Source organism: Gopherus flavomarginatus, chromosome 2, assembly GCF_025201925.1.
Source record: "Gopherus flavomarginatus isolate rGopFla2 chromosome 2, rGopFla2.mat.asm, whole genome shotgun sequence".
Classification (NCBI taxonomy): domain Eukaryota; kingdom Metazoa; phylum Chordata; order Testudines; family Testudinidae; genus Gopherus; species Gopherus flavomarginatus.
This window is the reverse complement of record NC_066618.1, coordinates 1,585,586-1,606,799: the sequence shown is the minus strand read 5'-3', so window position 1 is coordinate 1,606,799 and position 21,214 is coordinate 1,585,586. Positions and strand designations below refer to the sequence as shown.

Below are 21,214 nucleotides of genomic sequence, written 5' to 3'. Positions count from 1 at the left end.
AGGGGCCTGGGGTCTTCGGCGGCGGGTCCCGGAGCAGAAGGACCCCCCGCCGCCTAATTGCTGCTGAAGACCTGGAACAGAAGCAGCTCTGGGGGCCCGGGCCCCACAAGAGTTTTCCGGGGCCCCTGGACTGAGTGAAGGACCCTGCTCCAGGGGCCCCGGGGCCAGGGGCAAATTACCACACTTGCCCCCCCCGGGCAGCCTTGTGAACCCCGCTTGTAGGGGGTGAAAGTATTGCCGACAAACAGTGTTTAAGCCGCCCGCCCGTGTCACTAAAAGCTGTGTAGTGTAGACAAAGCCTGACTCACTTTCCAACCACTAGCTCAACCCCATGTTACTGCCTCAATGCCCGGGTGTTGCTGGGCGAGGTTCTGGGCGCTGTGCTGTGCAGGTCTGACCATCATTCACAAAGGCCCCTTCAGGAATCAGACACAAGCTTCCTGTCCCTGCCTCGCTGGCCTTCTGCAGCCTTCCCCTTCCTGCTGATCTGCTCTGGGCTCAGCCTGCTCCACCCCCATCCTGCAATCTAGGATCCCCCTAACCGGCACAGCCACAGATCCACAGCAGACGTCTGAGCCGTACACTAAGGGCTGCATGTTCAGCCTTCGCCTCTGAAATTCCCTGCGTGAGCCCGTCGGGCCCGTCTCACCGTTTCATTGATGCCGGGGGTGGGGGGTTGCACTGACTATTAGCACTTGTGTTCTGGCCAGGGGTCGAGATTCGGTTTTCCAGCTTTTACTCCACGTTTCCACGCAGAGCCCTGCGGCGTGCAGAGACAAAATCACTCTCTGCTCGGACGCCCACCGTCAGCGCTACATTGCTCTGGGGAGAGAGAGTCCCATGCGGACATGGCTCAGCACCCAGGCGTCCTTAAGCCTCTTTCTCTCTCTTCGTAACCTGCTGGGTCCTCAGGAAGGGCAGCGTTGGAAAGGCGCCTACAGCAGGGTGCTGGCTCCACTTCCCAGGGAATCTGAGGCCCCGAGATTCCTCTGGCCCAAGGGGCCCATCCTGCCAGGAATGACCGGGCTGGGGAGAAGCCAGCTCCGCGGCAGGACACCGGGGGGAATCCAGCCACGCCAGGAGGTGGCAGGGCAGCTGGCCTCCCACCCATCCAGGCCCCTCAGTGAGCCAGAGAGGAGTCCGACCAGCAGCAGGTGTCAGTAGGGTGTCCAGATGTCCCGTTTTTAAAGGGACAGTCCCATATTTCAGCCACCTGCCGGGGTCCTGACTTTTTCTTAGAAACGAGCAAATTGTCCTGTATTTTCTGTCTCCCCCCATTGGTGCCGGCAGGTCCTGCTGCTGGCCAGGTCCCTGCTCGCCAGCCACCCACCCGCCAGCAGTGAGTGGCGGGTCCAGTGGCTGCCGACGGGGGTGGGTGTGCAAGGCTGGTGGTGGGAGAAAGCTGCATCACGAGGGGCCGGCCGCTCCCCCCGCTGGTCCGTCAGCCCCTGCTATGGCCCGGCCCCCGGCCCGTTTCCGACCGGCACTGGCTGCGAGCTGCGGTGCCTGGTTAGTGTGGGCAGGCACCAGGCAGAGGCCGGCTATGTGTTGCTTCTGCTGCCCACCCATTGGCCCTTTACATGCTCCCCCTCTCGTTGTCCTCCCCCTGCTTTGCTCCTTCACCCCCCTAGCCCCACTGCTCCTCCAAATCCCTCCATGTGGGGTGCATCCTGTGCCCAGCGCTGTGCGGAGAACCAGCCCCTGGTCGGAGCGCTCAGCTCACCAGCAGCCTGGCCAACAGCTCCTTCCTGCCCCCCCGCCTCTGGCTGGGCCAGCACCCTGGGAAAGCACAAGACCCTCCAGCCCAGGAGGAGCTGAGCCCGGCATGTGCCAAAGCCCCGCACAGCACTGGCACGGGGCAGCCTCTCCCTGCCGCTCAGCTAAGCTGTGGAGTTGGGGGGGGGGGGGGGACAGCAATTTCCAGCCTGTTCACTCCCTGAACTTGCTGGCTCCTAGGGTGACCAGATGTCCTGATTTTATAGGGACAGGCCCAATTTTTTAATCTTTTTCTTATATAGGCTCCTACTACCCCCCACCCCCATCCCGATTTTTCACACTTGCTGTCTGGTCACCCTACTGGCTCCACAGCAGCTCCCTAGGCAGGGGCTTAGCCCCCTCTTCACCTCTAGGCCCCCACCCTGGGTCCTGCCCCCAGGGAGCACGGGGCTGTTCTGTCCCCTAGGCACCCTCCCCTGCTGAACCACCTCTCTGGTCGGGTTCGCTGACGCCCCTGCAGTCCCGGGCCCTGGACCCTGGTACACAATGCGTCCTTAGGGCTTAACCCCTTCCTGCCCATGCTGTAGCCAGGGGACAGGTGGTGGCTGGGTTATGTCAGTGGCCAGCAGCAGCCTGGGCCTGTTAGCTGCCTCTCCACACTGTGCGGGTAGGAAAGGGCAAGCTGCTTCCTGCCACGGGGGCGCAGGGGCAGAAGAGATGAGCTCTGCAAAGACACAGGCCAGCTTGTCCTCCCCCCTCCCCCCAGCCCTTGCGGCTAGAAGCAGCTCCCAGCCCTCCTCTCCCGCACAGGGCTAAAGGCTGCTGCTGGCTGCATTCTGCTGTGAACCCTGGCAGAAATCAGGGGTGGAGGGAGTGTGTGTGTGGACTCATCCTTCCCCCCACACACACACACACACGTTGCCTTGGGAAGATACGGCACCAGGAATCAGGAGAGGCGGGCAGGCATGGAGGGCAGAGAGCACCAGGCAGGGATGGTTGGATTGGTCGGTCACACATCTCCCCCTCCCGCCACACGTGAGGTGTATCATAGAATCAGAGAATATCGGGGTTAGAAGGGACCTCAGGAGGTATCTAGTCCAACCCCTGCTCAAAGCAGGACCAACCCCAACTAAAATCATCCCAGCCAGGGCTTTGTCAAGCCGGACCTTAAAAACCTCTAAGGAAGGAGATTCCACCACTTCCCTAGGGAACCCATTCCAGTGTTTCACCACCCTCCTAGTGAAACAGTGTTCCTAATATCCAACCTAAACCTTCCCCCACTGCAACTTGAGACCATTGCTCCTTGTTCTGTCATCTGCCACCACTGAGAACAGTCTAGATCCATCCTCTCTGGAACCCCCTTTCAGATAGTTGAAAGCAGCTATCAAGTATGCGAGTGTGTGTCACCTCTCCCTGTGTGTGTGGGGGGGGGCAGGGGTGTGTGTGGCACCCTTCCTGTGTGAACCCTAAAGCCTTAGAAAGAAGAACGTAAATGAAAAGAATCCAGCTATGCAGTATTTCTTTTTAACGAGCTCAGTCAACCTGATGTTAACGTGAACGTTCGTCCTGCAGTTCTGATCGATCACCACTGAACTCACTTGAATACGAGTAATTTTACTGGGTGTCCCATATTGAGCAGAGGGAAGTGTGGTCACCCTAGGTCTCAGGCAGGAGTCGGGGGCTCCACGGAAGGGAGTTCTAGCACCCAGAGAGGGTTTCAGTTAACTTGCCGAGCAGAGGGGCCAGTTCCTAATGAATTAAACCTCCCCAGGGAATAAGAGGCCTCAGCCCGTCCAAGGGCAGGTGGAAGGAAGCTGCTGAGTGAGTTTCACAGGAAAACTTCCTCATTCATGGTTTGACTTGAGCTCCAGAAACCAAGAACTGATTAAACTGCACAGAGGTAGTTAGGGCTTGAACTCAATGGACCGATATCACTGTTTAGTATCTGATTCTGACTCACGACATGTTTATTCATTACCCTGAGGTTACCCAGTAACAGGAAATAGCTACCGCAGAAATGCACAACCTGACACCAGCCCGGCGGGTCAGCTCTGCCCAGGACAGTTATTATAATGCAGTATTTGGGTTACTGCAGGGCCAACAGCCTGCAAGGCATCACGTACGCAGCCAGGGAGACACAGGCCCAGCTCCAAGGAGCTGACAGCTCAGGGCCTCACGTAAACATACAAAGGGTGGGGAACTGAATAAATACACATCAACTACACCCAACTGCCCCCGCCCCCTCACCGCTGTTAGCTGGTCGAGGTCCTGGAGGCATGACCCGGCCTGGAGGAGGGACATGTGGGGGGGAGGAGTGGCCTCAGAGATCAGGGGGTTGCAATTGTGTTGGAGACCAAGGAGAGAACGACAGAGAAGCTGAGATGTAAGCAGTCAAAGCTGGCATCATCGGAGGGGCAGAAGGGGCAGAGGATGACATCAAAACGGCTAAGCCGGATCAGACCAATGGTCCATCCAGCCCAGGATCCTGTCTGCCAACAGTGGCCAGTGCCAGGTGCCTCAGAGGGAACGAACAGGACAGGGCAGTTTACTGAGTGATCATCCCCTTGGCGTCCACCCCCAGCTGCTGGCAGTTGGAGGTTTAAGGACTCTCAGAGCTTGGTGTTGTGTTCCTGACCATCTCGGCTAATAGCCATTGATGGACCGATCCTCCAGGAACTGGTCTAGTTCTTTTCTGAACCGTTAAGAATTTTGGCCTTCACAACATCCCCTGGCAAGGAGTTCCACAGGTTGACTGTGTATTGTGGGCAGTACCTCCTTAGGCTGACATGATAGGAGACCAGAATGGAGAAGCCAGCAGGAAGAGTTGCAGATAGCGTTCTGTGGAGCCCCAAGCCGGGAATAACTCTCTATCTATGGCAGGATTTGCGAATTCCCAGGTAATGGTCTGTTTGCAGCCAGATTTACACAAGGTGCCCAAGATGTTCTATCCGTTGAAACAAACAGGAATTTGTGTTCCCAGCACCGTGGAGGGGGCCCAGATTTGGTTCTCACTGCGCCGCTGCTCAGCCGAAATGGCAGCCTGCCAGGAATGGGCTCCATGCAGAATGGGAACTGTCCTAGCAATTTCAACCCGACTTGCAGTGCTGGCTCCCATCGCTGGGCAGCCCCCGGGGGCAAGTCTGGAAGGCAGATGGCCGCTGCTGCTCCACAGGGCCTCAGGAAACCTCTGCACGTTCGGGGGGTGCGGAGCGAGGACACACACAACGCTGTGCGGTTTCTCCCTGAAGGAGCGTGGCCACTACGAACGCAGGTCACCTCGCTCCACTACTGCAGCCTGGCCTGGAGGGGTTATATCTGCCTTCGCAGAGTTCACTGCCTTCCCCACCCCCAGAACCGGTGGGGAACCCTCCCCCCTCCCACCCCTCTGCTGCGACGGGGGGCAACCCTGAACTGCTCTGGAGCTGCAGAGCATTTCCAAATCCCTGCAGTTATAACGTGAGCGGACCCGGCTACAGGGCAACCCTTCGATGCTGGGGTGAAACAACCAGGGCGGGCGTCCCATCCAGTGCAGCCAGCACGCTATGACATGCCTCACAGTGGGGAGAACCAGTCACACCAGGAACAGCAGCTAGAGGAGCCTCACGCTCGACCGTGGGAATAGGGGGTGAGCTTCTACAGCCTGGGCTATGCCGGGGGCGAACCAGACAATCCATCCATTTATCTGGCTACCATCACCATGGTATTGGGGCCCTCACAAGCTTTACTGTATTTATCCCCGCCCCAGCCCCCGTGGGCAGGGCAGGGCAGGGCAGGCTGGTATCTCCATTGTACGGCTGGGGCAGTGAGGCCCTGACAGGCTAAGGGACATGCCCAGGGTCACACAGAAATATGTAGCAGAGCAGGGACATGAACCCAAGGCTTGGGCTAGTGCCCTGACCTCTCTCAGAAACTGCCCAATGGTCCTTCTGAGGGGGCTGCAGGTGAGATTCTCTGCCCTGGGTGAAGCAGGCGGCCAGACTGACGGTCAGAACAATCTCTTCTGGGTGGGCTGAGTAACTGGGGGGGGGCCCTCAGGACGCCCACTGGTGGGCCGTGGGACTGCCATCTGAGGAGGGGCATAGCTCTCAGGGCGGCCAGGCCCAGGGAGAGTCTGGTGCCTTACAACGAGGACACACTGCAATATTCACCCCGGGAGAGGGCTGGCTGGCAAGGCCTTGGCATCACTTGAGTCCCGCATGCGCCCTGGGGTGAATTTCACCCCCATCCTTAGCAATGGCAGAACCCCCCAGAGTGACCCACCAGGTCTCTGCAAGACAGCAGCTTTCCCCTCAAAGGCTGGGGTCTTGCTCTATGGCCCAGGGGACCCCCCAGGCCGACACAATGCCTAAGCCTCGCCCCAGCACTCTGCCACCGGCCCTTAGCAGCGGCAGAGCCCGCGCAGCCGGCCAGGAGACAGAGCGGCCGGGGGCTACTGCTCGCCCCCGTGGGCCCGCTGGTGGAGCAGCAGCTTGGTCTTGAAGCTGAAGCTCCTCCCGCACTGGGCGCAGGCGTAGGGTTTGAAGCGCCGGTGCAGCTTGCGGTGGGCCATGAGGTTGGCCTTGTTGCAGAAGGTGCGGTCGCACTCAGGGCAGGCGTAGGGCCGCTCCCCGGTGTGCACTCGCTGGTGCATGAGCAGGTTGCCGCTGCGGCTGAAGCTGCGGCCGCAGTCGGCACACTTGTGCGAGCGCTCCTGCGGGTGGCTGCGCTGGTGGATCATCAGGCTCTCCTTCCAGCTGAAGCTGCGGTCGCAGCGGGCGCAGACGAAGGGCCTCTCCTCGCGGTGCGCCGCCTCGTGCTGGGCCAGGCTGGCCAGGTTGCCGAAGCTCTGCCCGCACTCCGAGCACCGGTGGGGCGTGTCCCCGACGTGCTCCTTGCTGTGGGCCAGCAGGTTCCTCTTGTGGCGGAAGCTCTCCCCGCACAGGCTGCAGGTGTGGCCGCCCTCGCCCGCGTGCCCCGCCCGGTGCCGCAGCAGGTCGCCCTTCAGGCAGAAGCTTTTCCCACACTCGGTGCAGGTGTGCTGGCTCTTTCCCCGCCGCTTCTTGTGGGTCAAGAGGTTGCGGCGGTGGCGGAAGCTCTTCCCGCAGGCCCGGCACTCGTGGGGCCCGGCGCCCGGGTGCAGGCGCTGGTGGACGCTCAGCGAGGCCTCGTCATCAAAGCTCCTCCCACATTCGCAGCAGATGAGCGGGCCCTCGCTCACCGGGTGGATCATGGCCAGCATGCCGCCCAGGAACGCGCCGTCCCTCCTCTCCCACTCCGGCGATTGCTGGGGGGCGTCTCCCGCCAGGTCCCTCTGCTTCACCTCACACCACAGGGCAGGATATTCCAGCACAAACCCCTCGGCTCCCCCGGCCAGCGACGTGTGTGGCACCCACTGCTCGTTGTAGCCCTCCGCAGACAGCTCCTCCTTGACACGCCTGCCCCAGCCAGCTGTTGGACAGACCAAGCCAGGCAGTTACACCCTGGGAAGGGGCTGGGGGACGCCGGACGAGTGTTAACATCACACACTTTTGCCGATTCCCACAGGCCCTGGGCTCACACAGCGCCTAGAGCCAGACCTCTGCCCCCACGCTGCGCTGTGGGGTGAGTCTGGGAGGGGCTGGACTCTCGAGAGACAGCAGTGTCTCTGCTGGTGCCCGCTGTGCAGCAAATGCAGGGCTGTGATGTGTGGGAGGTCACGGCACGCTCCCCCTCGGGGATACGACCTGGACTGGCACACATGAATGGTAGACCAGCGAGCTCCCTGACCGCGTGCCCGATCTCCCTGCAGATCTCATTGCAGAGCAAGGAACTCAGGGAGACTGGGGGTCCCCCTCGCTGCCCAGCTCTGCCCTAGCAGCACAGTGCAGGCAGACAGCCGCCGTAAGCGGCAGAGAGCTGGCACAGGCACTTTGACCCCCAGCCCTCCTTTTAGCCCTAGCAGAGGGGCCTGGCCCAGCACTGCTGCATGAATGTCTCCTGGGGATGCTGATCAGCCAGCGCAGGCCTGAGTCCCCCTCTGCTCACCTGCCACTCAAGACAGTGACTGAACATTGCATAAACTTTCTGCTCTTTTGTCTCTGAGCAGTTTGCAGGGAGGGGGAATCGGTGCCACTCACCTGTGCTGGGGGCATCCAGGATTCCTCTGTCCCTCTCTCCCTGGGGAGCTGCGGCATGTGGCTCTTCCCCTCGCTCCATTTTACAGATCATTTCCGGTTTGGGGCCTGCAGAACCTGGGCACAGGGAGAGACCCGCAGTCTGGGTTTCCTGTGGCCGCTGCAGGAAAAGGCGATTTGCAAACGCGTCGGATGTGAGTGGGAGAGTCTGTCACGGGGGTCTCTTCATTCCAACTGCAAACCCCTCGGGGCAGGGACACACAGGGGACTACTGACTGGGATGTGCCCAGCTCCCGCAGTGCTGTGTCCAGATGTAACAGCAGGGTGAACTGGAGCCACCCCTGCTAGGTGCCGCCCCTGGGACCTGGAGTGGGTTTGAATTCCTCACGCCCGCTGGGAGAGGCAGCTGCCGAGGGATGGGCTGGTACTTGCAGTCCCTGGGCCCTGCGGAGGTGACATGCTTCCAGGCAGAGCGGTTCAGCCACTTTCCTAGGCACTTGTGAAGGGACAGGTGGGTGCCCTGCAGGATTTCAACGTTCCCCTGAAAAGGGCTGGCGTGGGACTGGGCTGTGCCTGGACCATGCACAGAGCTCACTCGCTGCCCGAGAGGCGCGGGCTGTGGCTGGCTCCTGTGGGCTGGGATCTCCCTAGGGGTGGATTTCATCCCACTCCCACTCTGGCACCAGCACCGGCCAGGGTCTTTCACAGACTCTAACAGTGCCTGATCCTCACCCAGCGAGGCGATGAGCTCGTAATTCTCCATCATCACCTCCCGGTACAGCTCCCGCTGCCATTCGGCTAATGCCACCCACTCCTCCAGGGAGAAATAGACCGCCACGTCCTCGAACGACACCAGGGCCTGAAACACAAGAAGGGTCCCCATTCGGGACCTACTGATTCAGTGGCATCTTTATCCACCATCCTCAATGGGGGCAGGTAGGAGGGAAGCCTGTGGGCACCGTACATGGTCACTTCCTCCAAGCTGCCCCACTCACCCCCCAGCCTAGGGCCCCACGGCCAGTTAGGTCACCTCCTTTTACCTTCCCCAAGACAGGTTCTGTCTCTGATCTTCAGCTGACCAGCCCCACATGGCTTCAAGCCTGGGGTGTCCTGAGCTTGTCCTATGGGGGATGGGGCGACTGCTCAGACAGGCTGGCCAGGAGGGCGTGGCAGTGGGCTGGCGCTCAGGGGATCTGGGGCAGTTCCTGGTTCTGGCACAGACTCCCTGTGTGACCCTGGGTGTGTCACTTAGTATCTCCAGTGGCTAGATGTGAGGTTAACACTTATCTCCTCTCTACCTTTGTCTGGGTTATTTAGATTTGCTTGTAAGCACCTCAGGGCAGGGGCTGTCTCTGACTCTGGGTATATCCAGAGCCCACCACAATGGGACCCTGATCTAGGGCCATTAGGCATCACCAAAATACTGCCAATTACCGCACCCAGCCCTGGTCTGTGCCAGGCTGAGAGTAGCCCCTGATCTACCTGGCCAGCACGCAGACCCGCCCGGCCGGTGTCTAGGTGAGACTATGCAGCTGCAGAGGGGGGAGAGATCCCTGGGGAGCGAGTTCACAGCAGGCTCACTCAAGCTAAACTTAGAGGTGATCTGCAAAGCGGAGAAAAAAAAGGGACTTCCGCCCTTTCTCCTGATGCATAAAGGGCAGAGAGGCTAGAACAGAACAGGATGGGGGTGGGGGTCTGCTTGTTTTTTACCTTACAGTTACATCAGGAATATCAAGTCTCCTCTTCCCTGATCTCTGGGCAGACTGAAAAACATGGCGTTTGCTTCCCAGCCGCTCCTGGAAGGGCAGGTGGGGATGAGCCAAACTTTAGCTCAGAGAGCTTTTCTCCCAAGTCTTCCTTGGGCATTGGAGTTAAACAGGTGCCAGCACCAAAAACAAACAGACTCCACCGCGTTTTAAACAGCCACTGCCCCCTTGTTAGCCAGGCTTCACTCGCAGAGCACCACTAACGCCCAATCCCCCTGGTCGGTCTGGTTTATTACCCTACGCTCACCCCAAGGCTCTGCGCTCCCCACACGGGCGCTCTCCGGTCAGCCAGAGACCCCTGGGGAGACCAGCCCCCCCGCTCGCTCCAATACAAAAACACGGAGAATGACAACATACAAATCCTCTTAGTGCATCATAAGGATGCAGAGGCCACAACAAATCAGTTTTTAAAACATTTGCAGGTCACTGGGAAGCAGCAAAACCCCCAGAACTCGGGACATTTCAAACTCGGCCAGTGGGATCACTTCATTATTCGCTACGATTCGTTTAGCACAATGTGCCAAGCTTGTCACCATGCACAATCAGAACCGCCTGCAGCCCCCACAGCCAAGGAGCTCTGGGAGCAGGGCTGGATGTCAGCGAGCTTCCCGACCCAGCAGCTGGGCACCCAAAGGCCTGGTCTACCCCCGAAAGGCAGGCTGACATGGCTACCTCGGTCAGGGTGTGAAAAAGCCTCCCCAGCTGTGCCCAGCAGCCCAACCCCCGGTGCTGGGGCTATGCTGGCAGGGCTCTGCGCGGCCGGGTCTGCAGCGTTTCCTGCCCGCCAGCAGCTCCCATCCCGGGCACAGGCCAGCGCGGGAGGGGGATTTCCGGGAGACCCACTGGCACACCCAGCGAGGCGCAGGGATGCCCGGCTCCCAGGGACCGGCCCGGGTTCAGGAGCCTGGCCCTGGGGGCACCGGCTGCGCCGGGCCAGTCAGGCTCTTTCTAGGGATGCAGGGAGCTCAGACTAGATGATCTAACGCCCCGGCCCTGGGACTGGCCCCGCAGCCAGCGGGGAGGGGGAGGTGCCAGGGCAGCTCCCCGCCCGCGGGCGCCCCGAGCCGAGCCGAGCCGAGCCGAGCCGCCCCTACCTGCGCAGCGCTCCCAGCGGCCATGCCCCCTGCGCGGCCCGGGGCTCGGCGCTGCTCGGAGCCTCCTGCCGCCAGGCGCGTCCTCCGCCGGGCTGGGCCGCAGCCGGGACCGGGCCGGGGCCGGAAGGAGGCGGGCGGGGCCGGGGGAGGAGCCGCTCGCCCAGCCCGGCCCAGCGCCGGGGAGGAGCTGCCCGGGGCTCGCTCCCCACGAGCCGGTTCCTTGCCCGCGGCCCGAGGCTGCAGCGGGGCTCGGCTCTGCCCGGGCCCGGCCCGGGGTCCCAAACTCGGCCCTGGCCGGGGGCTTCGCGCACAAGCCGTAACCGCTGGGACCTCGGGCACCGAACCTGCTGCGGGGCGCAGACCCCGGAGCTCCCCGTTCCCGGCCAAACCCGCGGGGCTCCCCGACCCCCCCCCCACCGGCCCGGCCCCGCGGGGCTCCCGGAACAGACCCCAGCTCCCTCTTCTTTCCCCGGGCCCGAACCCGCATGGCTCCCCGGCTTCCCCTCACTTAGCCAGGCCAGCCCGCAGGGCTCCTCGGTACCGCCCTCAACTCTCCCTCCCTTAGCCGGCCCGGCCCTGCAGGGCTCCCCAGAACAGACCCCAGGTCCCCCTCCCTTAGTTCACCCAGCCGTGCAGGGCAGGACCCCCTCCCTTAGCCGGCCCGGCCCCCACAGGGCTCCCCAGGATCCCCTCCCATAGCCAGGCCAGCCCCGCAGGGCTCTCTGGGACAGACCCCAGTTCCCCCTCCCTTAGCCAGGCCAACCCCAGAGGGCTCCCTGGCGTCCCCTCCCTTAGCCAGACTGGCCCCCCTAGGATCCTCCCCAGGATCCCCCCCCCACAAGGCTTCCTGGGACAGACCCCAGTTCCCCCTCCCTTAGACAGTCCAGCCTTGCAGGGCCTCCTGGGACAGACCTCAGTGTCCCCTCCCTTAGCCAGGCCAACCCTGCAGGGCTCCCTGGGGTCCTGTCCCTTAGCCAGCCCAGCCCCATAGAGCTCTCCAGAACAGACACCAGGTCCTCCTCCCTTAGCTGGCCCAGCCCCGCAGGGCTCCCCAGGATCCCTGGATAGAAAGCTGGCTAGATCTCGGGCTCCGTGTCTAGTTGGCAGCCGGTTTCAAGCAGAGTGCCCCAAGGGTCGGTCCTGGGGCCGGTTTTGTTCAATATCTTCATTAATAATCTGGAGGAGGGTGTGGACTGCACCCTCCGCAAGTTTGCAGATGACACTAAACTGGAAGGAGTGGTAGATACGCTGGAGGTAGGGATAGGATACAGAGGGACCTAGACAAATTGGAGGATTGGGCCAAAAGAAACCTGATGAGGTTCAACAAGGACAAGTGCAGAGTCCTGCACTTAGGACGGAAGAATCCCAGGCACTGCTACAGACTAGGGACCGAATGGCTAGGCAGCAGTTCTGCAGAAAGGACCTAGGGGTTATAGTGGATGAGAAGCTGCATATGAGTCAACAGTGTGCCCTTGTTGCCAAGAAAGCTAATGGCATTTTGGGCTGTATAAGTAGGGGCATTGCCAGCAGATAGAGGGACATGATCATTCCCCTCTATTCAGCATTGGTGAGGTCTCATCTGGAGTACTGTGTCCAGTTTTGGACCCCACACTACAAGAAGGATGTAGAAAAATTGGAAAGAGTTCAGTGGAGGGCAACAAAAATGATTAGGAGGCTGGAGCACATGACTTATGAGGAGAGGCTGAGGGAACTGGGATTGTTTAGTGTGCGGAAGAGAAGAGTGAGGGAGGATTTGATAGCAGCCTTCAACTACCTGAAGGGTTTAGGTTGGATATTAGGAAACACTATTTCCCTAGGAGGGTGGTGAAGCACTGGAATGGGTTACCTAGGGAGGTGGTGGAATCTCCTCCCTTAGAGGTTTTTAAGGCCCAGCTTGACAAAGCCCTGGCTGGGATGATTTAGTTGGGGTTGGTCCTGCTTTGAGCAGGGGGTTGGACTAGATCCTTCCTGAGGTCCCTTCCAACCCTGATATTCTAGGATTCTATGATCCCTTCCCATAGCCGGCCCAGCCCCACAGGGCTCCTCAGAACAAACCTTGGCTCCCCCTCCCTTAGCCGGGCTCACCCACAGGTCTCCCCAGGACCCCCTCCCTTAGCTGGGCCGGCCCTGCAGGGCACTCTGGGGTCCCCACCCTTAGCTTGCTCAACCCCGTGGGGCTCCCCACAACAGACCCCGGCTCTCCCTACCTTACCTGGGTTGAACCCGCAGGGCTCCCCGGGATCCCCTCCCTTAGCCGGCCTGACCCTTTAGGGCTTCACGGGGCCCACTCCCTTAGCCAGCCTGGCCCCACGGGGCTCCCCAGAACAGACCCGGGGGCCCCTTCCTTTAGCCAGGCCTGACCCTACATGGCTCCCCGGCTCCTCCTCCCTCGGCCCACCTGGCCCCACAGGGCTCCCTGGGGACAGACCCGCCCCTACCCCCAGACACCACCGGCCCTGCAGGGCTCACAGGGACCGAGCCCGGATCTCTCTCAGCCAGCCCTGCAGGTGTAATGGGGCTGCGGAGTAAAGGCTTGGGGAGCTGGGGGGCCCGAGTTACTGAGCAGGCAGCGCACATCTGCACTCCCTGCTTCACCTTCCTCAGAAGGCTGAGTCACTGAGCGCGAGGAGAACCCTTTCTCCTGGAGTTCCCTGCTCAGTGCTGGCCGAAAGTCTCTTTCGGTGACTCTCTACCATTGCCCCAGGACAGCAGAGAAGCACAGAGCTCCCAGAGGGGTGGGTCACAACCAGGATGCATGCAGAGGCCTGGGTAGAGGCTCAGGACGGGAAGGGTGGAGCTGGATGGGGCACGGCCCTACAGAAATACAGCGCAATCTACAGAGAAAACGCGATTGACACTTGGCCCCCGGCACGTGCGGGAGGTGAAGAACCCAGAAAAGTTGTGTGCACAACACACCTGGCTCGCAGCCTGTGTTGCAATAAGTTCTCCTACGCCCCGGGGAACTCACCAATTTCACAAATGAGCAAGAAGTGAAGTGTTTTATTGGACACTTGGTCTGACAGCAGGAGTGTGTCTTTACGTGCCACGCGGCGTTTCAGTGCTTCGTCAGCCAGCCGTTCCCTTCCTGCATGAAGCTGGCACATTTCTCACCTGGGCTGGGGATTTACAGTCTTAGTAAAAATGTTCTTTAAACAGGATCCCGTTGGTGCTGCCAACATGCCTTGGCCGTCCCCCCTCACCCAAGTGAACTGCAACATCACTGGAGCCCCCAAACCAGCCCAGGGGACACGGCTCGACCCTGCGAAACGTGGCACTCCCAGATCTCAGAGGGGACCCAGCACAGGCTCAGGCGCTAGCCAGGCTGAGAGCTGCAGCTTCCAAGTGAAGTGAGGACCAAGAGGGCGATTTGCAGAAACCCAGGGCAGCGAAGCTCTGGGACAGGCTCCCAAGGGAGGTCATGGAGATCCCCGTCATTGGAGGTTTCTAAGAACCTGCTGGATGAACCTGTCAGAGCTGCGCTGGGTTTTCTTGGTCCTGCCTCAGCGCCGGAGTCTGGCCCTGGTGACCTCCCGAGGTCCCTTCCAGCCCAGCATTTCTATGGTTCTCACAAGAGGGTCGTCAGAATGGTGACCTGAGGCTGGACAGGCAAGGGCGGTGATGCAGCTGAGATGCTGGCGGGCAGCTGGGATTCACAAGCACCCACCAGTGAGTCGGTCCTAGCAGGTAATGAGACCTGAGACTGGCCAATGGTGCCTCCAGCCAGGCTTTCGCCAGTGTGGCTACAGGACCGTTACCAGCAAGCCAGGCTGCTCTGGCAGCCCCCCTACTGCAACTGCGGACGGAGGCTGCTGGACAGACTCTGGCTCTCCAGCCCCAGGCTAACCCAGCCTGCCGTCACCATGCACTCCCCTGAAACCCCAGCCTGGACTACAGCAAACTGCCGTCTGCGCCTCCTCCCCACCCCCCCTCAGGAACGCTGCCTTCTCTCCCAGCCGCGGACCTTGCTGCAGCAAGCGCTGCCTCTTGGGACCCCTTGGCTGGAGCGCCAGAGCCATGCACACTACCTGGGGCTGGCCCGGAAGATTCCTCCTAGGCCCAGCTCTGCTCTGCTAGGGATTGGCTGTCGGGGCATGTCCAAGCAGCCTCTCCTGCAAGGGTTGGCGACATCGGAGCTCAGAGAGCAGCACTGGCTGCTTGCTGCTCTGCAAATGTGATGCAAGACTTCATCACTAGGAGTCAGTGGGACCAGTGCACCCAAGGGGGCAGCTGTCACCCCACATCTGGCAGCAGCACCTGGAACTAGCTGGACGAGAACCAATAACCACCCAAAGGAAAACTCCTGCGGGAAGAGCTGGCACCGGGGAGCCAGAGCTCCGGAGGGTTCCCCCCACCAGGGCGTCACCCCCCAGCCAGGCTGTACCTCTGCTGGCGTACCTGCATTGGCAGGGTCATCTATCCTGCCACGTGCTGGGAGATGGGGCTGGGCGTGCTCCCCTGCTCCCACGCTGGCAGAGCCGCTCCAGCCCTGCAGCCAGGTTTCATTTGTACTTGGTGAGGGCACCGAGGGGCTTGCGGCTGTGTGTGCGGGAGATCAGCATCTCGTGGATCTGGAGGAACTCGCTGAACGTCTCCCCGTTGCCATAGCCTGTCAGCAGCCCACCACCCGCATGGGCTCTCTGGTGCAGCAGCAGGTCTCCACGGTCGCCGAAATGCTGGCCGCACTGCTGGCAGGCGGAGGGCTGCTCCCCGGCGTGGCTGCGCAGGTGGGTGGTGAGGTTCGTCTTCCAGTTGAAGCTCTTGCTGCAGTGGGCGCAGGGGAAGGGCTGGGCCCCTGCGTGGGCACGGCGGTGCAGGAGCAGCGAGCCCTCGTGCAGGAAGCTCTTGCCGCACTCGGGGCAAGTGTGGGGCTCTTTGTGCACGTGGGTCTCCTGGTGGCGCAGGAGGTTCTCCTTGCGTGTGAAGCTCCGCCCGCACTGGCGGCAGGCGAAGGGCTTCTCCCCAGTGTGCATGCGCTGGTGCGCCAGGAAGGTCTGCTTGGTGCGGAAGCGCCGCCCGCACTCAGCGCAGCCGTATGGCTTCTCCCCGCTGTGCAGCTGCAGGTGCCGCAGGAGGTTGCCCTTGTTGCTGAAGGCTTTGCCACACTGGCTGCAGGGAAAGGCGCCCGCCCTGGCGTGCTGCCGCCGGTGCTTGGCCAGGGAGGCCTGGCTGCCAAAGCCCTTCCCACACTCCCCACACTTGTAGGGTCCCCCTCCCCCAGGGGCAACGTGCGCCATTGTTGGCTTCCCACCCTGCCCAATGCTCCCCACATACAGCCCCTCTGCCATGGGGGTTAGAGGCACAGCTCCCGTCACCACGCTGCCCCCCTGGTTCTCAGGCTCTGGGCAGGGTCGCTCTGAGGCCCCATTGCTCTGGGGCTCAGCGCTGGCTGGGCAGTCCCTGGCCCGCTGCTCGCCACACAGGGCTTCATCCTGTCCGTTCCCCAGAGGCCTCCCCTGGCCTGGGTGCCCTTTGCACTGACTCCGACTGCCGCTGGCTCCGGTCCTGGCCAAGCCCAAGGAAACTCTCGCTGCGTCTCTCCCCATTAGCATATCACTCGGGTCCAGCCCTGCCGGCTCTTCCTCATGACGTGTTGTCTCCTCCTCAGCCCCCCGGGTCCCACCACCTGCTAGGAGAGGAGTGTCCAGGCATTACTCTGCCTGCTGGTGAGTTGGGGGGTCCTGGGGGCACAGCTACGGCCCTGGGGACACTCTGTGGGGCAAAAGCAGGGGGAAACTCCCCCAGGACCAGTGCTTGTTTACTGCTTTGCCAGTTCAGCGCCTGCCCCCTGGGTCCTCCCTGCACGCGACGTCCCTGCCCTCAGGCGTGTCTCACTCACACCCGCTCTTTACCAAGGGAAGGTCCTGTTGGGTCTCTGCAGCCAGGCTTCCCCCGGCCTGCCCCACTGGGAACTCCCCAGGGTCTGCAGGCAGGGCTCCAGCCTCTGCCTGCCTTGCCATGATGCTCTCACAGCGGGACGCTGTCGGCTGGGGAGAGGGAAACTCCTCCCGATTCTGTCTGTACATCCCACAGGAACGGTCCCCACTGCTGGCACTGGCAGGAGGGGGTGGAGAGACCCCGTGGGGTCTGCCCCGGTAATGACACACGCACTGACTGACCCCCACTTGGAGCTCAGGCCTGTGCCCTCCTCAGCACCGGGCCCTGCCCTCGCAGGGCCAGAACAGCACAACAGAGTCCCGTGTGCCAGGACCTGGCCCAGGGCCCCGATTCCAGGAGCTTTGCTGGCCTCACTCACCCACGCCGTGGGGACCAGGAATGTGTGTCTCTCTGGGGTCGTATGGCTCTTCCCCGCGCTCCAGCCTAGAGACAATCTCTGGTTTCTCCACGGTGTCTCCTGTTTGATAGAAGATGAGGTTTGTTATGTGCCTGTCAAATGGCTTAGCTAGCCAGCCCCCCGACAGGGTCGAACGCACAGGCTGGCTGGCTTCTGGTGGGGCTGGTGTGTTTATGACACACCTGCCTTAGGAAGCCAACGAGTCTCACTGCGGAATTAAGAATAATCAGGGCACGTTCTGCCCACGTTCCAGGAGAGCAGGCTACGAAGGCAGCCCCAAGGTAGCAGACAGCACCACTGCCCCAGTAAAGGGATCTTTACCCACAGAGGTGACCAGCTCGTAATTCTCCTTCATCACGTCCTGATACAGCTCCCGCTGCCAGTCCTTCAGCTCCTTCCACTCCTCGGTGGTGAGATAGACCGCCACCTCCTCGAAGGTCACCAGCTCCTGCACCAAAACAGCCCTGCTGAGCCACTCCCCAGGCCGTGGACGCAGTGACCCTCTGCCCTCACCCCCTGTGGCACGGCAGCCGGCCGCCTGGAAGGGAGAGGCCCTGAGCCGTCTCAGCCAATCGCTAAAGGAGGGAAAGTCACCTTAGCACAGCTGCCGCTTAAAGAGCTGGAGCCTGAAGGCTCTTGGGCATGGAGAGACCCGAATTCCTTCTCCCCCAGATTGGGACGCCAGCAAACGCCCCATGTCTCCTGCAACGGGGCAGAGAGTCAGACTGGCGCCCGCCCTCCACGGCACGCGGCGCTCCCCACCAGCCATTCCCCCCGGGGATCCCCCTCTGCTAACGAGAGCGGGGGCTCAGCATGTCCCCAATTCCCTCCCGGCGTCAAAGCCTTGGCACAGAATGCAGGGCCCAGCCTGCTCCGGAGCCTGCACAGCAGCGGCACGGGACCGGCAGCCAGAGCAGACAGGGAACAGCCTGGATCCCGTGACAATCAAGCTTACGTGCTTCTGAACCAGCAATTAACGATGCCCCTAAAGCAGGAATCAGGGAAGCCCCTTGGAGCCAGGAAGCCCCAGGCACTGACAGGGGCATTAGGCCACCGGCTGCTGTTAAAAAGGTTTTCTGCTTCCCAGAGGCCTAAAGCCTGGCTGGCAGTGTGCTTGCGTCTCTCTCTGGTGCCCCAGCCCTTGCCCAGCCCTGGGGCCTTTCCCTTGGTCCCCTCTTGCCCAGAGCCTGAGTTTCCAGCACTTGGCTCTCCTTACCGGGGCTGGTCTCACCTGGTTGGGGGTGTCGTTCCCCTGTGCTGGAAGCATCAGGACTTTCGCTCTCGAGTACTGATGGTCCCAGACATACGGCGCCTTCTCTCGCTTTGCTTTTCTAGCCGATGCTTTGGGCCTGGGACCCGCAGAGCCTGTTCATGGGCAAGAGAACACGTGCTGTGTCCTGCAGTTCCAAGGGCCTTGCCAACACGCACTGCACCAGCCATTGTCTGCAAAAGGAATTTCTCTTGCAAGCAGCCCCCAGGCTGGTCGTTCCCGTGATAGGATCCTGGCTGCCTTTCAGACAGCTGGGTCCCGGGCCAGCTAGCGCCCACAGACACCACCCAGCCCCTTGATTGCACTTGGGAGCGAACAGGCAGCTGGTGCAGAGCACAGGGTACGTGCCCACATCTGCTGCTACTGCCTCCATCACCAGCTCAAGCCCCTGGGAACTGCGTGAAGGCAGCTTGGCAGTAACCCAGCCGCGAGGTCACAGAGACCTGGATCACTGTGAACCGTTCTCGCTAGCTAATCCTGAGACTCCAGGAGCTGGGTCCAATGGCACAGCATGCCATGCCCCAGCATCTCCAGGAGTGGCAGTTCACAGCCCTGGCACCTTAGGGCTCCCGGGCAGCAGCCGCCTCTCTCCGGATACCCAGCTCTGAAGGCAGTGCCGCTGCCAGTGGCAATATCGCACACCATACCACCTTTCCTTCTGCACTGCTGCTGGCGGCAGCGCTGCCTTCAGAGCTGGGCGTTTGGCCAGCAGCCACCCCACAGCCACCCAGCCACTGCTTAATTTGTGCTGGGGCTCAGCTCCAATCATTACACATTAAGCACCAACAGCCAGGCTATGCACTCTAATGGCAGAGGGTAGGGGAACGTGCCCTCCATTAGGAGGCACCCCCTGGCTCTGAGCATACCCCTGCTGGGATGGCACCGACAAACAGGGGGCTGAGCGTGATGGATCTCCTGCCCAGGCACACCAGCACACTGGGCCCAGAACACGTCCCACCACGGAATACAGCACTGCAGCTCCCTCACCAGGTAGGAAGTCTCTACTGTTCAGCCACACGCCAGGCATTTCACACATATGGCAGTGCCAGGGTCCCATGGGAATGTGAGTCCCCATAAAGCCAGCTTTGGTGTGTCCAAGACGCTGCTTCTCCTGCTAATAAAGGGATCCTCACCCAAAGATGCCACCAGCTCGTAATTCTCCATTATCACGTCCCGGTACAGCTCCCTCTGCCATTCTGCTAACGCCGCCCACTCCTCCGGGGAGAAATAAACCGCCACGTCCTCGAACGTCACTGGCACCTGAAATGCAACCCACTCAGCACCGTCAGCTCCAGTCCAGCCAGGCAGAGACAGAGGTTAGACACACACAGGCTCCCCCAGGTGGTTCTCTAACCTCTCACGACTTAAGAATGATTATCCCAGCTTGGTGCGTAGGTCAGGCCAAGCTCCCAGGGACCTCAGTGCGGGGGGGGGGGGGGGGGGGGAGGGCATTATGACCCAAGTGTGGGCTTCAGCTTCATTTTCTATTAGCCTCTTTCACACAAGGCTAGTCAGGCTACCAAGCCCCTAGTCCTGGCTCCGTGCCCCAATGAATGGAATTCCCAGGGGCTGGGGCCGACCCGGGGGGGACAGGCCTGTGCGTCCCCTGGATTCACACTCATGCACTAGGCGCAGGCTCATCTGTCAGCGGGTCTGGCTCCCTTTCCAGGCTCCGCTTCCCTCCCTGTGTGTCTGGCCATGCAGGAGCCCAGAGAAGCAGCCCTGGGGCTGCCCTGAGTTGTGCAGTGGGCCCACCCCTGGCACCAGCCTCTGCCCTTTGTGTTTTGCCTTGTGGTTGCCAGAAGGCCCCTCGCTGTGAGACTCTCTCAGGCGGCTCCTGGCTCCACTCCCAGCGAGACCCTCACCCTAAAGACAAGGCTGGGGCCCGATATTCACACCTGCTGCTGCTCCCACAGCCCCAGCGCTTCCAGGCTACCCTACAATAACAAGCCAGCCGGCTGCTCCCGGGCAGGGCAAGCGACTCCGCCAGGGCAGGCCGAGGGCCCGAATCTCGCCCCGGCTCGGCGTGACTGTCCGGGGCTGGAGACTGACAAACCGAGGCGGGGGCCGGGGCCGGGGCCGCCTGCCACAGCGGGGACCATCCACGGGCAGGGCTGGGGGCCGAGCGAGCGCGCATAGGGCGCCGGGCTCCCCCGCTCCCCGCAGCCCCCCGGCCCAGCCCTGGCCCAGCCCTACCTGCGCCGGCATGGCCCGTCCGCCCGCCCGCTGCCCCTGGCCCGCTGCGCTCCGCTCCCGGCCGCGACGCGCCCCCAGTGGCTGCGCAGGACCAGCGCGGCGCGCCCAGGGCGCACGGAAGGGCGCAGGGGCCGGACCGGGCCGGGGTAGGCGGCTGCCCGGGGGCCGGGGGCCAGTCCCCGCACTGAGAAGCGGCCGGCCCGGCAGACGGGAGGGACCCCTGGGGGCCAGCGGGCGGGGGAACCGGCCCCCGGGCGCTCCGGAGCCCGCAGCCGACAGCTGCAGCGCGGCTCGCCGCTGGGGCTTTGTTCCTGCTCGGTGGGAAGGACAGAACTACAACTCCCAGCATCCCCCGTGCCAGGGGAGCCCCCGGCTAGCTCCCCTGACCCCCCCCCCCCGCCTGGCTGGAAAAAGGGACCGTGTCCGTGGGGTGTGTGCAGCGCCTGGCGCAGCGGGGCGGGGCCGTGAGTGGGCTCCTGGCGCTAGGGGAATACGGATACGTCATAGTAATGAACCTTGCAGCTCCGCAGATAAAACCTCCCCCGCCCCCGGCTGCCAGCCACCCCCAGCCTGGGGTTACCAACTTTCTAGTCCCACAAAACCCGAACGGCCTAGCCCCGCCCCCTCCCCGAGGCCCCAGGGTGCGCGGTGGGGCCGAGGGATTTGGAGTGCGGAAGGGGTTGTGGGTTGAGGCAGCGGATGGCAGGGGGCTCTGGGCTGGGGCAAAGGTTGGTGCAGGCTGCAGGGGGTGAGGGCTCTGGGTGGGGCCAGGGATGAGGGGTTCAGGG

General features: G+C 62.0%; 2 protein-coding genes across 5 annotated transcripts; both read right to left on the bottom strand.

The window, feature by feature from the left end:
* Window positions 1–5,859: 5,859 nt before the first annotated feature.
* On the bottom strand, window positions 5,860–13,772 carry LOC127045987 (zinc finger protein 154-like). Its single transcript, XM_050942882.1, has 5 exons — window positions 13,709–13,772; window positions 10,669–10,958; window positions 8,541–8,667; window positions 7,812–7,925; window positions 5,860–7,143 (listed from the first exon to the last, which is right to left on the bottom strand). The coding sequence occupies exons 1-5, from the start codon at window positions 13,770–13,772 to the stop codon at window positions 6,146–6,148; spliced, it is 1,593 nt and encodes a 530-aa protein (XP_050798839.1). The 3' UTR covers window positions 5,860–6,145.
* LOC127045862 (zinc finger protein 773-like) lies at window positions 13,654–20,510 on the bottom strand. 4 transcript variants are annotated; one of them, XM_050942615.1, is made up of 7 exons: window positions 20,427–20,510; window positions 19,364–19,490; window positions 18,192–18,325; window positions 17,555–17,662; window positions 17,282–17,408; window positions 16,922–17,020; window positions 13,654–16,294 (listed from the first exon to the last, which is right to left on the bottom strand). In XM_050942615.1, the coding sequence occupies exons 1-7, from the start codon at window positions 20,436–20,438 to the stop codon at window positions 15,168–15,170; spliced, it is 1,734 nt and encodes a 577-aa protein (XP_050798572.1). In that variant the 5' UTR covers window positions 20,439–20,510; the 3' UTR covers window positions 13,654–15,167. The 4 variants fall into 4 exon arrangements, with proteins under 4 accessions (XP_050798572.1, XP_050798573.1, XP_050798575.1 ...); XM_050942616.1 differs by having other exon boundaries at window positions 13,654–16,291; XM_050942618.1 differs by lacking the exon at window positions 20,427–20,510 and adding an exon at window positions 20,096–20,200.
* Window positions 20,511–21,214: the final 704 nt, after the last annotated feature.